The 18,014-nt window shown below is 37.9% G+C and overlaps 1 protein-coding gene across 2 annotated transcripts in view; it reads left to right on the top strand.

The window, feature by feature from the left end:
• The window catches only part of LOC110097945 (ultraviolet-B receptor UVR8), a 42,918-nt gene that overhangs the window by 9,740 nt on the left and 15,164 nt on the right, over positions 1 to 18,014 (top strand). For both annotated transcript variants that reach the window (XM_020824617.2, XM_020824615.2), the window contains exons 5-6: positions 208 to 363; positions 13,053 to 13,226. In XM_020824617.2, the coding sequence (XP_020680276.1) occupies positions 208 to 363; positions 13,053 to 13,226 (330 nt within the window). The remainder of the gene's footprint in view (positions 1 to 207; positions 364 to 13,052; positions 13,227 to 18,014) is intronic.

Below are 18,014 nucleotides of genomic sequence, written 5' to 3'. Positions count from 1 at the left end.
CGTTAAAATTCTATCTATAGTTCTTTGTGTGGTAATCATAGAGATTACTAATATGTTTACCATGAAAAAATTAAGATTTAATTTCTAGTTTTCTGTCTTTTATTTTTTCATTTATAAATTTAGATGTTTTCCTTTAGTGATCAATCACAGAAGCGTTCTTTTTTACTACAAAACAGATTCTTATAATCTTCTTGTAAATTCTGTCAGGGAATTTCTGTTAAAATGGTTGCTGCGGGTGCTGAACACTCTGCTGCTGTAACAGAAGATGGCGGTCTTTTTGGATGGGGTTGGGGTCGGTATGGAAATTTGGGCTTTGGTGACAGAAATGACCGTTTAGTGCCTGAAAAAGTTTGTGCTGATGATGTATGTAACTAGTTTTACTTTCAGTGAAATTCAAATTTTGCATTCTACATATTTCATGCCGCCTTTGTTCTTTAAAAAAATATCTTTTAAATCATTTAAGTGCTAAGTGTTTATACGGATTCTTCATACATATCTTTGCTCTTTGGAGAATTTGTGGTGATTGTTCAGGGAAGAAGCTGATTGTCACTGATGTGGTCTACTATTTGCTTAAATTTGTGAAACATTGTTGGTTATCCTTTGTATATTGAGCTTTATTTCTAGCACCTGGATGGGGCAAGTTATGCAGGTAGTGGCCAAACCAAAATTCCAAATTTTGTTTTGATACCTAAACTGAGAAAAAAATCAAAGATTTGTGGTTATGTTTTCGTTTATTAACTAGTTGAAAAATATATAACCTTTGAAATCTAACCAGGCCTGGCTTTTGGACGACAAATCACTTAGCATGACCATAAGATTGCTGTGGTTGAGGAATGGGTAAGAGCTTCTTTAGCTAAGAACCCTCTGATTGGCTGTAGGTTTGTAATAATAGTAATTGTTCAGAGGGGGAGCTGATTGTAGCTGAGATGGCTTAGTACTTGCTAAAATCTGTGAAACATCGTTTGTTATACCTGACTTTGAGCTTTATTTTTGACATTTGGACATGCAATTTATGCTTGTAGCTGGCCAAACTAAAATTCCAAAATTTTGCTAGATACCTAAACTGAGAAGAAGAAATCTATGGTTTTGATTATTAACAAGTTGCAAAGGATTTAAAGGCACGGCTGTTATACAATACATCATTTAGCGTAACCTCAGGCTTTTTGTTGATGGTTCGGTTAGAGCTGCTCTACCCCAAAAACCTCTGGTTGGATCTAGGTTTTTAATGAAGCCGAACAATCTACAAGGTCACTTCGCAGATTGGTAAAATTAACTATAGGAAATCTGCTTTCTAGAAGGTTTGAACATTGGTCTTCTCTAAAGGTAGGTAGTCATACATTCTATCTAGAATATCAAATGTAATACCATATGGAATACTGTAAATATATGCTTTATAAAAATCTTTAAACAAGGCCTTTGTTAAATGACCTGTTGCATTGATTTTATATATCTAGTAACCTTCCATCAATTGACATTTGCATTAAGAAAAAAATCGTCAAACATTAATTAGTGGCTTGCATAAAAATACTAAGAACAATAACTAACACTTTTGCTAAGTTTATAAAGTTGAAACCAAAGATTTATTCTCACTGAGTGATCTATCCTTTGGCTTTGCCATCATGGGATTAACTGATATTGGAAAGATACGATATTTTGTCTTCAGTGTGTCCTTTCCCATAAGAAAAAGGAATCCAGGTCACTTATTGTGATTTGTGACACAAGCATAGTATGGTTCAGACAGCTACAAATAGAGATCCAGGGTTCATGTCTTTCAGTTAAGAGTTTGAATCTTATTGGCTTGGTTTTGTTGTGACAAGGTGGAAGGAGTCTTGCTTGACCTATCCTGCAACTTGACTCAATTCTAGCGCTGGTTCTCTATCGATGATGATAAATTTACAGAAGTTTGCAGATTTCAACTTGATTAAGTGTTTGCTTTGTTCCATTTTAATCTTTTTGCACATTTTTAGGTGCATTTAGTTTGTTTTACTCATTTATATGTTCGTAATCATGTATGCGTCATCGACAACAATTTCCACAATGATATTCTAGGCAACAGTTTGCACAATATTTTTTTTGATTCAGGGCGACAAAATTTTCATCTACAGGGGATTCACCAAAAATTTCGATGGAATTTCCATGTCGACCTCACGAAGGAACTAGTGAGAAGCATATCGAAGTTATCCCGCCCACACCAAGGCTGAGAAGATGCGGCATGTGCCAATTGAGGTTATTTTTGTGCCTATCCAACCCATGCTAAGAAAGATGGACATAAGTGGTACATAATACTGAGGTGAAATTCATCGTAAGCCAAAAATGGAGAGTATAGGGTATTGGAATTCTTTACGGGCTTGGTATGGTAAAATGAAAGCACATACAAAATCTAAGAGAATTCTTTTTGTGCGTTAAGAAAGATGTGCATAAGCCTCATATGTAAGCTCGCCAAGCAGTAAAGCCATATGTCTTCTAGCACACTACTGAATGAATGCATGTGACTTCATTATATTATAAAGGCATGCATGCTGTTAACCTCTGTTGACCTCAGGACCAAAAAAAAAAAAAAAAAATAATAATAATAATAAAAAAATCCATACCTGCCCTGACGTCGCATGACCTCACTCGTCGCAGACATGTCCGCAACGCTGCTCACACATCGCACGACCTCGCGTCGTTAAATAGCCGAAGAGACGAGGCCATTCGGCCTCTCTTGCTCTCGCTCGCTCTCTTCTCCCATCTCTCTCTCGCGATCTCCCGACTCTCTCTCTCCATCTCTCTCTCGTGTCCTTCTTCGACGCCTTCGTCGTTGTTCGACTTCATAGCTTCGACGGCTTTCCCTTCCTCTAGAATCAGAAGTTACGACACTTTGGTTGGAAGCCACAACGTGAGCTCGCCGCTGTGAGGGTAACTTTCTACCTTTGGCGTACTTTTTCGGCCCTTCGGTGGTTGTCCGACTTCGCTCCTTCCACGACCTACCCTTCTTGTTTGATCGGAAGCAGCAACGGGAGCTCGCGCTATAAAGGTAACTTTATCTCTCACGTGCGCTTCTGCGGCCAGTTCCCGTAAATAGAGGGGAAGGGGGGATTTTATTATTATATCATTATTATTATTATTATTATTATTATTATTATTATTATTATTATTTAATGATGATTAGTTATTATTATTATTATGATAGTAATAATAGTTGGTGGTGGAATCCAAATGTGCAAGAAAAGATTAAAAAATAAGAAGTTTTGTTATAAAAATTGGTTTAATTTTAAAAATTCTGAAAATTGGGAAAGATATAAAGTGGCTCGTAAGGATGCTAAGAAAGCAATTTGCGATGCAAAGATATTAGCTTTTAGTGTTTTATATAATAGATTAGATACTAAAGAGGGAGAAAGATATATGTATAAATTAGCCAAACAAAGAGATAGGAGTAGTAAGGATTTAGTTCATGTGAAGTGTATTAAGGATGAAGATCAAAAAATACTTTTCTTAGAAGATATTCAACAAAGAAGATGGATGAGATATTTTGCTAAACTTTTTAATAAAGGTTGTGAAAATAAGATTGACTCTAGTGACCTTAGCACCCTAAATGAAAATAAAGATTTCTGTTTTATCGGCGTATTAGTAAAACTGAAGTTAGAGAGGCTTTAAAGAAAATGAAGGGTGAAAAAGCTGTTGGACCTGATGATATTCCAATAGAGGTGTGGAAATGCTTAGAAGATGAAGGAATTTCATGGCTTACTAAACTTTTTAATACTATTTTGAAGACTAAGAAGATGCCAGATGAGTGGAGAATGAGTGTGTTAATTCATATTTTTAAGAATAAAGGTGATGCACAAGATTGTGCGAATTATAGAGGTATTAAGTTAATGTGTCATACTTTAAAACTATGGGAGCGAGTTATGGAGCATAGGTTGCGGCGTGATACTAATGTTTCTCAAAATCAATTTGGATTCATGCCGGGTAGGTCGACTATGGAAGCCATACATTTATTAAGAAGTTTGATGGAGAAATATAGAGAAAATAAGGAGGATCTACATATGATATTTATTGATTTAGAAAAAGCATATGATAAAGTTCCAAGAGAAGTGCTATGGAGAGTTCTTGAAAAGAAAGGAGTCAATAATGCTTATATTCAAATCATTAAAGATATGTATGCAGGAGCTATTACTTGTGTTCAAACACAAGGTGGATTGACCAAGTATTTCCCTATTTCGGTTGGGTTACATCAAGGATCAGCCTTAAGCCCATATCTTTTTGCTTTAGTCATGGATGTTCTCACTAGACATTTGCAAGAGGATGTACCTTGGTGTATGCTTTTTGCTGATGATATTCTTCTTGTTGATAAGACTAGAGAGGGAGTTGAAGGTAAACTTGAATTATGGAGGTCAACCTTAGAGTCTAAAGGTTTTCGCTTGAGTAGATCTAAAACGGAATATATGGAGTGTAAGTTTAGTAGTAATAGACCTAGTGAGGGGATTGTGACTTTGAGCGATCAAGTCATTAATAAGAGTACACATTTTAGATATCTTGGATCTATTGTTCAGAGTGATGGTGAAATAGATGGGGATATTATCAGCAGAATTCAAGTTGGATGGTTGAAGTGGAGGAATGCATCGGGCTTGTTATGTGATAGAAATGTACCCCTCAAACTTAAGGGAAAATTCTATAAGATGGTAGTGAGGCCTGCAATGATTTATGGTGCCGAATGTTGGCCTTTAAAAGAGAAGCATAATACTAAGTTAAGTGTGACAGAGATGAGGATGCTCAGGTGGATGAGTGGCTTTACCCTTAGAGATAAGATACGAAATGAACATATACATGAAAAGGTTGGAGTAGCTCCAGTAGAAGATAAAATTAGAGAGAGTCGCCTTAGATGGTTTGGCCACATAAAACGACGGCCTTTCGATGACCCGGTTAGGAGAGTAGAGGTATTAGATTTGACTTATGTTAAGAAAGGTAGGGGTAGACCTAAAAAGACTTGGTTAGAAAATATTAGGAATGACCTTTCTTTATTAGATTTAAACAAGAATTTGACTTTTAATAGGACACAATGAAGAAAAAGGATTCATGTAGCCGACCCCACATAGTGGGATAAAGACTTGATGCTGTTGTTGTTGTTGTTGTTGCTGCTTATGATGCAAAAATAACTATTATTATAGAGTTTAATGATTTAAATGTTTATTCAATTAACAATCTTTTTGGATCACTAATTACTTACGAGCAATGAGTGACTCAAAGGCATATTGATGAAGGTGAGAAGCAAAAGGAGAATAACATAGCATTGAAAGTGTTGAATCTAGATTTTTTTTTTTTAAAGTTAAACCCACGGAAGGGCCTACGCGTCGATTAAAGTCAAAATTACAAGTCCTTAAGGAGATTTTCAGCCCGCTAATGCTCAAAGAGCTACAAACACTCAAAAAGAAATAAAAACCTAAGGGCCGAAGATCCCCATCTACGCCAAAAACATTAAGACCTAGAAACATTCTAAAGCGGCACAAAAAAGGTGCCCAAAAATGAGAAAGCTCAAAATAGATCCAATCAGCCCAAGCTTTCAAGCCAAAAACTCCCTCAAGGTGGAAGCAAACCTGCAAAAAAATCACAAAGAACACTAAAGGAATTATAGTTAATTATAATTAATTATAATTATTATAATTAAATATTTTAATTTTATTTAATTATTAATAATAATTAGTTTTTATTAAAATAAATTTTAATTAATTTATAATTATTATGGTTAATTATTATCATTAATAATTAACTATAATTTATAAAAATTAATTATAATTAATTATTTTAATTTAAATTAATTATTATCAGTTATGAATAAATATGATTAATTATTATAGTTACTTATTTTTAAATTATAATTAATTATCATTAATCATAATTAATTATAATTATTTAATTGATTATAACTAAAAAGGACCCTCTTGCCTCGATCCACATGCCCTCCACTTCATCGGTTCCCAAGGTATAACTTCTAACTTGAAAATCCCTCTCTCGTGGCTTGCGACAAGCCGACAAACCTCCCTGCGCGCTTATGTAGCACGGGGGGAGGGAAACTGGTGCAATGCTTGCGATGAGGTGGGTAATCCCCGGAGCGCTCATGTAGCATGAGGGAGACGAAAATAAGTACCCGTGCGTGGCTCTGTACCTGCAGGAAAAGCAAATTGTGATCTTTTAAACATGTACCAAAGACCCCTAAGCGCTCATGTAGTGTCTTAGGGATTGAAAAAAGTGTAGCCACGATGTCTAAGGACATCTACCTGAAGCGCTCATGTAGTGTGGAGGGAAAGCTTGCCTCTTGGTTTTTCCCCTAAGCGGGGGAGATGCCGGGAGGATGCCAAAATTTCGACTAAATACTTGGACTTTATTTAGACCTTGATTTGAACGACAGTGGACTTTAAATTGAATGAATTTGAATATAAAAATGAATTAAACTCAAATTCAAATAAATGAGCAAAACTTAGACAATCATAAAGAACATTTATTTGAACTTCGACTCGGATCAAACTTGCACATCGAGCTGAACTTAAACCAAACTTGAATCATATGCAAGAGGACTTGAACTTGTACACTGAACTAGGACATGAACTCAAATGAATCACAACAGGCTTGAACTCAAAGCACGAACTTATGGATATTGAATTTGAGTTGAGCAATATCAAATGGAACTTGAATGCATAAGAGCTTGATTTGAATAACAACAAGGATTTAAATAAACATCAAAAACTTGGGCTCAAATTGAATACGGGCTTAAATTAAATGACACTGCATATAACTTGAATTTAAGCATTGAAAGACAAGGAATTCAAGACACAAGGGATTTGATTTGAACAAAATGTAGGGGTGTTACAATCAAAGACAAATGGATGAATAAAAATTCATGCCCGAATAAATTACAAGCTTTGATATGGCCTTTCTCCTATGTAATGATCATCTCAATTGAAATGAAATGATGAATAATGATATCAAACTCTCTCTCTCTCTCTCTCTCTATATATATATATATATATTGAACTATCCTTGAAGACAAAGGGTTTGTAATTATAACTTATTTGCAAGAGACAAATGCTTCTTTTGGGAATATAGTTTGACTACAAAGACATAGTATAGGAGGTCTTTGGACATTGATAGATCACTTTCAACATTGAACGTGATAGGCCTTAAGTAACAATTGGGGAAGCATTGTAAGAGATGTGGCAAATTTTCTTACAAGCAGCAATACAAGGAACATACTCATGAAATACCTGAAAGACACAAATCATGAAGGATGTGGGTGCAGTAGTTTAACAACAAATTGCAGTGATCATAAGCATATGCGAAGCATGCAATAAATGTAACCATTCTCTTATAAGCATATCTGAGGATATATGGTGAATACAATGATAATCAATATCATTGCATAAACAAACAAGCGAGAGCCGCAAATAATGAAGGTTGAAAGGTGTATGCGATCAATTACAAGTGAATATTAATGAGGAAAGTTCATCATGCAAGCTAAAACCTATTCTTGAGGATGTTGAAATATTTGTGATGCTCATCATAACCCATACACAAGTAATATAAAGCTTATGATGACCGTAGTAGTCAGTTCACAAACTTTTGAAGAGAGCTTGAAAGCAAAAATGAAGAAGATCATAATGAGTGTAATGGGTCTCCTATGAACATGAGTAGAAAGTATGCAACAACCAACTTGCAAGCAACGTCAACATATGTGAGCTATTTGAGGGATATTACAGCTGAATGTTGTAAGTACAGGGGATCATATATAGGCACAAGTGCAAGAACCCATGGTAAATCCAAACACTTACTGGAAATGACAGAAAGATCTGCAATACATACAATCTTCCTACGAATATAGATGTATGTACAACATGCCATTTGTGGGTATATACAAAAAGATTTTAGTAAATGCAGTATCATGTAGTCAACTTTAGTTTGTGAAAGAGTACATATACCTACATACTAGTGGCAATGGCGGATGTACTACATGAGCCAAAGACCACAATAAAATACATAAAGAATACGACAAATGCAAGTTCTTATGAGCTTCTGTAGGAAACCCGCTATATACTTAACACACAATCTACAAGAAGAATGCATGGGAACTACAGTAGATAGTAATACCTAATGATGAAGGCAGAAGATTCATTAGTACACTACAATATACATGCACAACTCATGCAAGTAGTGCACGACAATCTATCTGTATGCAATGGGCAAATGACTAAAGTACAACGCCACACCATCCGATATGCAACCAATATACAAGCAGATAGAAGGCATGCACGAGCTCCCAAATAGAACGCTGCATTCAAACGGTGATCACCCACACAACAAAGCAGCGTTAAAAATCTCAAAATGCATCCACACATGCATCGTAGTTTGTATACACAGGCACAATAAAAGGGGTAAATACAATCATAACCCGCATGGGCCACGACGAGCATGTTATTAGTACACAAATGACGTCTAGGGATGCTGCACGGGTTAATAAGTGAATTCAAGTTCGAACCTGATCCTTATATGTGGATCAATAGAAGTCAACAAGGTTTGAACCATCAAATAAATATATGGTTGTGCCAACAAATATATTTATTTTAATACATTAATATTAGGCCTTCAAGGTTTATAATCAAGAGAATTCACTAATAAAGTCATAAAGCCTAAAATCCGATCCTCCTAAGCAGGTAAACAGGAGTCTACAGGGTTTGAACCTTCAAACAAATATACGGTTATGGTGACCGGTATATTTGTCTTAATACATTCATATTAGGCCTTCAAGACCTTTAACAAAAAAATTCATTAACAAAACTGCAAAGCCAACAACAAAATCGTTCCCTTATCGGCAAGTTGATAGGGTCGACAAGGTTTAGTCAATAGAAGTGACCCCAAACACCCCTATGATGGCTGTGTTGAATGCAGATCTCAATCAGAGGGGTTAATTTCAAATATCTCCAAGATGTCACCAAAATGTCCATCAAAATCCAAAACTTCACAAAGTCCAAAATCCAAATATCAAAAATTTCAAAACTCCAAGATATTTAAAATTGAAATCCAACCATAAAATGCTTAAAGCAAAATCCATCAACCATACGCAACTATTTGCTAGGGTGAACAAATTGAAATTCACTTCAGCTCACATAGAGCTAATGACTAGTTGAAAATATTATTAGGATCCATTCTCAAATAATCTTCTGTCAGTAAGGATGTGGTACGTGTCCTCTAACCGATAGTTTTGCCGCCAAATGGCACCGCAGGATAAACAGTTATGACTCAGGGTCCTCTGAACTGAGTGATTTTGCCGCTAAATGACACCATAGATAACAATTATGACCAAAGTCAATACGTTCCTTAGTGGTATCAAATCCTTGAGATATGAATCAGTAGGATATAATCGATAGGGTATAAAGCCCTCTGTTAGGTAAAGTGGATTCAAATTTGTCTCTTAGACAAAAATTCATCCCAGGTCTACATGGTCCCCTTAGACGAAGCAACTCATGACTGCCGATAAGAATCCTTCTGTCAAGTTTGGTTGACTACCTCCTCTAATTAAGTAGACCAGGAACCACGATGGCCTGGGATGACGAAACCATGGGATCTTGATCCGGTACATCATTCATTCTCCCAACATCCACTTTAAGTGCAAAGTGGTGAAATTTCTAATTTTAAATATCAATTCTCTAACTATTCCAATTGCCCATTGTTGCTACTATACGTTTGAAACTATGTATCTACAGATATAACATATCTGATTGACGACTAGACTTAATTGAAAGTTCTCTCTCGTTATCGGGAGGGGTAATTAATTATAGGGGCTTGCACCTATAGGAAACCAGAACTCAGATCATAAAGTCCTGGCAAAATGAGGTTGAAATCTCTGGGTAGTGTCTTATCTACAACCTTATCTGCCTTCCCAAAATTTCCCCCGGAATTTAATTCCGTTAAAACTCCTCACCGAAGAAAAAGCAAAGCGGGCGGAGGCCGGAGCCGGGGCGGAGGCCGGAGCCGGGGCGGGGCCGAATTTTTGGAGCCCACGACCTTAACTCTACTAAGCAAAATATTGATCCCCGTGAGTCTACAACCATCATAACTAATATGAATACACAAAATAAAAGTACTATCTCACCGTAGGTGTATTTGTTGCTGGAGTCGTACACTATGCACTTAGCTTCCTTGCAGAATTCAATATTTTGAAAAATTCAAATTTAAATATGTTTTATGCCACCTTTTATAAATACTTAACAAATTAATTATTTCCCTTTATGGCAAACCACTTGGCTATTATTATTAGAAAGGTAGAGATAAATCTAACAAGATTTGATTAGAAATTATTAGAAATGACCTTTCGTTATTAGATTTAAATGAGAATTTAACTTTTAACAGGGCACAATGGAGAAAAAAGATTCATGTAGCTCACCCCACATAGTAGGATAAAGACTTGATGATGTTGTTGTTGTTATATGGCAAACCACGTAGCTCTGTTAGTCATTCTTTTTTTTTTTGGGTTAAATTTTACAACATGTGATGACTAGTTTTTATTGATACGGTTAAGGGAGAGCTTTATGTCTTCATCCCAAACGGTTGAGGGAGATCTTTATGTTTTCTTTCCAAACATTGTTTTTTGTGCTTAGGAGGGCATCAAGAGGCCATTGGCACGTCCAATGATTTGTTTGTCCACAGCCACTACAAGGGGTGCCTTTTTTAGGGTTGCAAACCGGGTCAACAAGCCTTAACACATGCTTACTTCAATGTTGTGTTCTGGAATTGATCTTGATGTCAAAAGTAATGTTGATTATAAATTAAGCAAGTTAAATTTTTTCTTTTTTTAAAGGTGAGTTCAATGTTCCTTAAATACCTCCTGGGCATAGTCTATGCTTCTCTCATAGGTCAAGTGTCATTGTTTAGAAGATGTTGTGGTATTACATAGGAATTTATATGGCTTAAGGTTAGAGGTAGGTTTTCATTTTTTATTTTTTATTTTTTATTTTTAGTTTGGAAGGGCGTTAAGAGTGTTAATTAAAAGGGGATCAAAGTTTACTTGATATAAGTGATAAATTCATTTTCAACTAAAAGGCTCAAGTTTATGTGTGAGAATCATACACTTGTTCTTTTGTATGAACAAATCACCTATTCTATATAAGACTAGATCCAATCCTTTCACATGCTTTGATAAAAGAGTGGCGTAGGATTGGTTATGGGATGATAAAGAGGAGGTTGCTAGGATCTTGATTCAATTATCTTCAAGAAAAAAATATTATTGATAAAAGAGTGGCGTAGGATTTGTTTAGGGTTATGATCATATATGTGATGAGTTTATTTTCTAGGGTTTGGTGTGAGTTTCGTAGCAGTGGCTAGGGTTTGTTGGAGAGCCGATCTACCTCTCGAATAGTAGATCAATTGTATATTTCGTTATTGTTGAAGAAGTAATAAAAAATCAGCCTCCATATTTGTATTATTGCATTTTTTTTCTATCTATTTTGCTGTTTTTACTTCCAAGATGCATCAAACAGCTGAAAAGAGCTTGTATGATAATCTGAAATTTTTTGCTTAGAAGAGAATATCAAGTGTTCTGAGGAGCTTTGTTATAGAATGAGGTGAAAGAGGAAATTCCCTTAAAAAACTTGGAGAAGAAAGCTGAGTAAAAGAAATCTTGATTCAAATTTTAAATCAGAATTATATTTTTATTTACAGTACTTTCAATCTCTATTCATTGAAATAAGGTTAAATGGATAGTTCAAAACTAATTGAAATTTAAAGATAAATAATCCTATAATTATAATGATCCTAAAAGAGTAGTAATCTAAATATTGGAAATAAAACACATTAAAAAGGGGGAAAAATCTAGAAATAATAATAAATAGCTAAAATAATTCAAAATAATCTTGATGTGATAAGCATGTCTTGCAAATATATCGATAGATTCCTGTAACGAGTCCTTTGCTAAATTTATTGTAGCTTCGTAGATTATTTTTTTCGCTGATCCACAAGTGCGTTCAATTTAAGTTTGACCAAAGCAATGGCTTGCTTAAGAATATCAAAATTGAACACTTGCATGATAAAAGAAGCTTCAACATTACTTTTAAAAATCATTTTTTGCCAACTTTTTTTGGAATCCTTTGAAAGTATTTAGTTCTGTTCCATGATAAGTAGCATGGAAAAATTTCAGTTGTGATGCTATGGAAGACATTATTTTATCTAGGAGAATTGATGAATATATTATGCTGATTTGGATTTCTCTTTGTTTATTTTTGCGTCTCTTGGTTGAAAATTTTCAGTATTTGCTTATACTCTCTTGACATATGCATGCTCCCCACTCATGAGAACTAAAACTATGTGAATTAGCTTTCTTGATTTGTGGATTCTTGTGAGCATTTCGGTGGGTGTGACGATCATTTGTCTTTTTTGGTTGGAGCAATCATGATTAAGGCTTTGGGTTGTATAAGCTAAAATTAGAAGCACTAAGGGCATTGTCAGGGTGTTTAGAGTGAATGATTATCACAAATTGCAATAATTAAATAATGAATTAATAGTAAGAAATCTGTTGATAACACTGATAAATATTCATCTTTATGATGGAACAAATGTTTACTGTCAGATTTAGTAGCAAATGTTGCCTATATATATATATATATTGCCCACTGAAAAATCCACAAGATGGGAGTTTTATTATGATGTTGGTAAGGATCCAATCTAAGTCTTTGATAATAAGTTTTAAGGTCCTCGCCAATCTAACTAGTTAACACCCATAACAAATGATGCTTATTGTTTATGAAGTTATCTTTATCTAAGGATATCTTTTCAAAGAAAATGGAAAGTTGGCACTAGTAATTGTCTGCTTTATGTGTGTTCTCCAATCCTTTATATTTTCATTATGCAAAAATTGAGTAACACTTATTGTTAGAATGCTTCTTCGCTTCTACTTTTTTTTTTTTTGCATGAATGTCATATCTTTTATGTGTAGTTTCTCACAGCTTGCTGTTATTAACTGTTTTGGCTTGCAAAATATTCCTTATGATTGTTATTCTTTCGTGGTACTATTGCAAATCCAATTATTACAGGGACAGCGGATGGCACTCGTTGCATGTGGGTGGCGCCACACTATAACAGTTTCCTCCTCAGGGGCTCTATATACCTACGGATGGAGCAAGTATGGTCAACTAGGGCATGGGGACTTTGAAGACCATCTCATTCCGCATAAATTGGAAGCTCTTAAAGATTGTACAATATCTCAGGTCTTATGCTTGATTAAATATTTTCATTCTGTTTGTTTTTTTTATGTTCCGCGGTTATCCTGGTAACTGTTGAATATAACAATATGTTGAATTCCTTCATTTCTGAAAAGGTGAAGTGTTAAATACATGCTTAATTTAATTCCTCCATATAATTTTAAAGAGATGTCATTGACTTCATTAATACTGCCGTTGCCAGGTCCCAAGTTCTGGATGAGAAAAATGGAGGGTTACGTTAGGTAGTCAACAGCTAGCGTAAAATTTGTCGAATAATCATGATATGAATCATTTAATGCATTGTGTTAATGCGAGGGCGTTCACTGGAAGTGACACATTGTATGACCTGAATACAACAAGTGAGCAAGGGCCGCTGCATCGACGCTTGTGTGCAATGTTAAATAGGCAAGAGATCCTACATCATGGATGCATGTGAGAAAAGAAGCTAGTCCATGATCCTAAAATTAGGATAGAAAGTTGGAAGATAAGTTTCCTTATAGGAAGATTAATATAATTAATATATATTATGATCTATATGAAGATTAATATTTTTTGCATTCAGGAAATTGATAGGAAATACTTGAGTTCGCAAGTAACCCTAAGGTAATACTTGAGTTCACAAGCAATCCTAATCCCAACCAGTGAAAATCTAACAGTGAAACTGCTGTCCACAGCAGTTTAACAGCAGAAAACACAGAAAAATCTGAGAGAAAAGCAGTAGAACTCGTAGGGAAACGAAGCAAACACTTTTATTTCAATAGAAGATGAAAAGCACTTGCAAGATACAACTTTCCTTCAATTCGAGAGGAAGGAAAAACTCTCCAACCCCTCTGGCAAAGTCAAGATCCCAAGAACATCAAACCCTAGATCTCAAGATAATTCAAATTCAAGATAACTCTAAATCCCTCCAAAACTCCTAATTAAAGACAAAGGAATAATTCAAAATGCTTAAACAACCCTTAGTTCAAAATATTTTCCACCTAATCTTGCATTGAGCCCATGGTGGGCTCCACAAAGCTTCCGTCCCCAACATGGGGTTCCGCCTGGGTCTTTCTTCGTCTGGAGTAGACCCGGACCGGTCCCTCCTTGACCGGTCCAGTCGGCCCTTCCTGTGCCGGCGTAACATTACCGCCATCCCAAAGAATAACCTTGTCCTCAAGGTGAAAATCAGGGAACTGCTGCTTCATCCCCCCGTATGGCTCCCACGTATTCTCGTAGTCAGGAAGGTTCTTCCACTGGATCAACACCTCCTTAGTTTTATCTTCTTTCTAGCGAACCCTTTTTAGCTCCATAGGTTCTAGAATCACCTCTAACTCCTCAGTCAGGGTTGCTAGTAGCTCGGAATTGGCGGTGTACTCCCCAATGGCTTTTCTCAATTGTGATACGTGAAAAATTGGATGTATAGTTGCCGATGGAGGTAGTTTCAATCTGTATGCTACTGTCCCAATCTTCTCCAGCACTTCATATGGCCCAAAATACCTTGGAGCCAGCTTTTCAGTCCTCCTGTTGGCAACTGTCTTTTGTCTATATGGTCGGAGCTTTAGAAACACCCTCTCTCCTGCTGCAAACTGTATGTCCTTCCTATACCCATCCACTTGCTTCTTCATAATTTGCTGTGCTCTTAGCAAATGTCTCTTTAGCTCTTCAAGTACTCGGTCTCTCTCCTCTAAGTACCCTTCTGCTGACGAAACAGGGGTGCTGCTACTCCCAAAATGCACCAAGTGTGGGGGATCCCTTCCGTACAACACCTTGAAAGGGGTCATCTGTGAAGCAGAATGAAACGATGTGTTGTACCAATATTCTGCCCAGGATAGCCACTTAGCCCATAGCTTGGGAGTTTCTGACACAAAACATCTCAGGTACGTCTCCAAGCTCCTGTTGACTACTTCTGTCTGGTCGTCCGTCTGCGGGTGGTAGGCTGTACTCCTTTTTAGAACTGTCCCTTGTAACCTGAACAACTCTTTCCAGAAATGGCTGAGAAACACCTTATCCCTGTTTGATACGATCACCTCTGGTACTCCGTGCAGTCTGATCACTTCCCTGATGAATACTGAAGCTACTGTCACTACGGTGTAGGGTTGTCTGAGTGGAATGAAGTGTGCATATTTGCTCAGCCGGTCCACCACTATCAGTATCACTGTGAATCCTTCTGAGCGGGGCAACCCATCTATAAAATCCATAGATATCTCCTCCCACACTCTCCCCGGTAAAGCCAATGGTTGTAGTAGTCCTCATGGAGACATGGCCATATACTTATTCCTTTGACAGACCTCGCAACTTGCTATCATCTCCTCAACATCCTTGTGCATCTTCTTCCAGTACAGCTCTGCTGCTAACCTCTTGTATGTCTTTTGCACCCCGGAGTGACCTCCCACAGCACTTCCATGAAATTCTTGGAGCAAATTTGGGATGTGGATCGAAGTTCGGGGCAACACGAATTTCCCTTGGTAAAGCAGTTTGTACCCTTCCAATGAGTACCCCTGGTGGCTCTCTTTTTCTTTCAGTAGATATAACCTTATCTTTCTCAGTCCTTCATCTCTTGAGCTTTCTTCTTGGATGGCTTTCCAATCTAGCATTAAAGGAACAGACAGTGCCACTGTCTGCAATTCCCCCATACATTTGGACAAGGTATCTGTCGCCTTGTTCTCCACCCCCGGCCGATACTGAATCTCAAAGTCGTACCCTAGTAACTTGAACAGCCACCTCTGTTGCTCCTCCGTCACCATGCGTTGTTCCAAAAAGTACTTCAGGTTTCTTTGATCTGTCCTGACAATGAAATGCCTCCCCAGTAGGTAGGGTCGCTACTTCTAGATGGCCAAAACGATGGCCATTAATTCTCTTTCATATACTGATTTCAGCCTGGCTCTGGCAGTCAACACCTGGCTGAAATAGGCGATGGGCCTACGACTCTGCATAAGAACTGCTCCCAGCCCATATCCTGATGCATCTGTCTCCACAATAAAGCTCTGAGTGAAGTCTGGAAAAGCTAAAATCGGCACCGTCGTCATCGCCTTCTTCAAGTTCTCAAACGCTGATGTGGCCATTTCCCCCATAAGAAACCATCCTTCTTCAGTTGTTTCGTGAGTGGCCACGCTATAGTGCTGTATCCTTTCACAAACCTTTTGTAGTAACATATTAGTCCTAGGAATCCCCTCAACTCTTTCAGGTTCTTTGGCACTGGCCACTTGAGCATTGCCTCAATTTTGGACTGATTTGTTGCTACCCCGTCTTTCGATACCATGTGGCCCAAGTAGTCTACACTGGTTTGTGTAAAGCTACACTTCTTTAAATTAGCCCTCAGTTGGTGCTCCTGTAGTACCTCTAAAACCCTTTTCAAATGTTCCCAGTGTTCTTCCTCTGTCTTGCTATAGATCAGGATGTCGTCAAAAAATACCAGCACAAATCGTCTTAAAAAAGGTTTGAAAACCTCATTCATCAGGGCCTGGAATGTAGCGGGGGCATTCGTGAGACCAAAAGGCATCACCAGGAACTCATAATGTCCTTCATGAGTTCTAAAAGCCGTCTTCGGTACATCTTCCTTCTTCATCTGGATCTGATGGTAGCCCGACTTCAAGTCTATTTTGCTGAAGATCACCGTCCCACTCAATTCGTCTAACAGTTCGTCGATGACTGGTATGGGTAATTTGTCAGGTACAGTCTCCTTGTTGAGCGCTCGGTAATCTACACAAAATCGCCAGCTGCCATCCTTCTTTTTCACCAACAGAACGGGACTAGAGAAAGGGCTGATGCTGGGTCTGATGATCTCTGCCTCCAACATCTCTCTGATCAACCGTTCAATTTCGTCTTTCTGGAACTGGGGGTAACGATAAGGGCGTACACTGATGGGTGCAATGCCTTCCTTCAGCACAATAGCATGCTCCCGCTCCCTCTGCGGGGGTAATCCCTGAGGTGGCTGAAACAACTCCTGGAACTGCTGAATCAATGGTTGAACGGAGAGGGGTATGTCTCCTCCCTCTTCCATTCTTGCTCCCTCCAGACTGTGCAATTCCACCAAATAGCCTCCTCCTTCCTCATGAATGATACTGATTAGGGATTTGAGAGAAACCCCGGCCTTGGTCAGCCCCGCATCCCCCTGAATCCTTCTCTTTCTCCCTCCAATCGTTAGTTCCATCCTCAGTGTACCCCAATTGATCTTGGTCTCCACCAAAATCTGCAGCCACTTCATCCCCAGGATGATATCAGTACTCCCCAATTCCAAGGGAAGAAAATCCTCCCTCACTTGCAGCCCTTGGATGGTCAAGACCACTCCCCTGCAAACCCCTCTTCCCATCTCCACCTTCCCCATGCCCATCATCACCCCATATCCTCCGGTATCGACTAGTTCCATTCCCAACTGGTCAACGATCTGGGTGGAAATGAAATTGTAGGTTGTCCCACTATCGATCAACACAACGACCTCGCGGTCAGCTATCTCTCCTCTCACTTTCATAGTGTGACTCGGGGTGAGTCCCACTACAGAGTTGAGGGAGACTTCTGCCACATCCAGGTGCAGCTTCTCCTCCTCCTCCTCTTCAGTCCTGCTCCTACCTCCCTCGTCTTCCTCGTCTTCACAGACTAGGAGAACCTGAAGAGTTCGGTCCTTGCATCTATGCCCCATCATGTACTTCTCATCACAACGGAAGCACACCCCCTTTGCTCTCTTTTCTTACATCACCTTCTCTGTCAACCTCTTGAATTGTCCCCCATTTCCTCCTCCACCAGATCTCTCCTTGGGCACCTCCCTCTGGTTCCCTGGGGCTACCCCTTTGGAGGGTAATACAGTAGTAGTCATTT

The sequence above is a fragment of the Dendrobium catenatum genome, unplaced genomic scaffold (assembly GCF_001605985.2).
Source record: "Dendrobium catenatum unplaced genomic scaffold, ASM160598v2 fragScaff_scaffold_946, whole genome shotgun sequence".
NCBI lineage: Eukaryota > Viridiplantae > Streptophyta > Magnoliopsida > Asparagales > Orchidaceae > Dendrobium > Dendrobium catenatum.
Note: the sequence above shows the minus strand (reverse complement) of the source record. Positions and strands in the feature narration are given on the sequence as shown.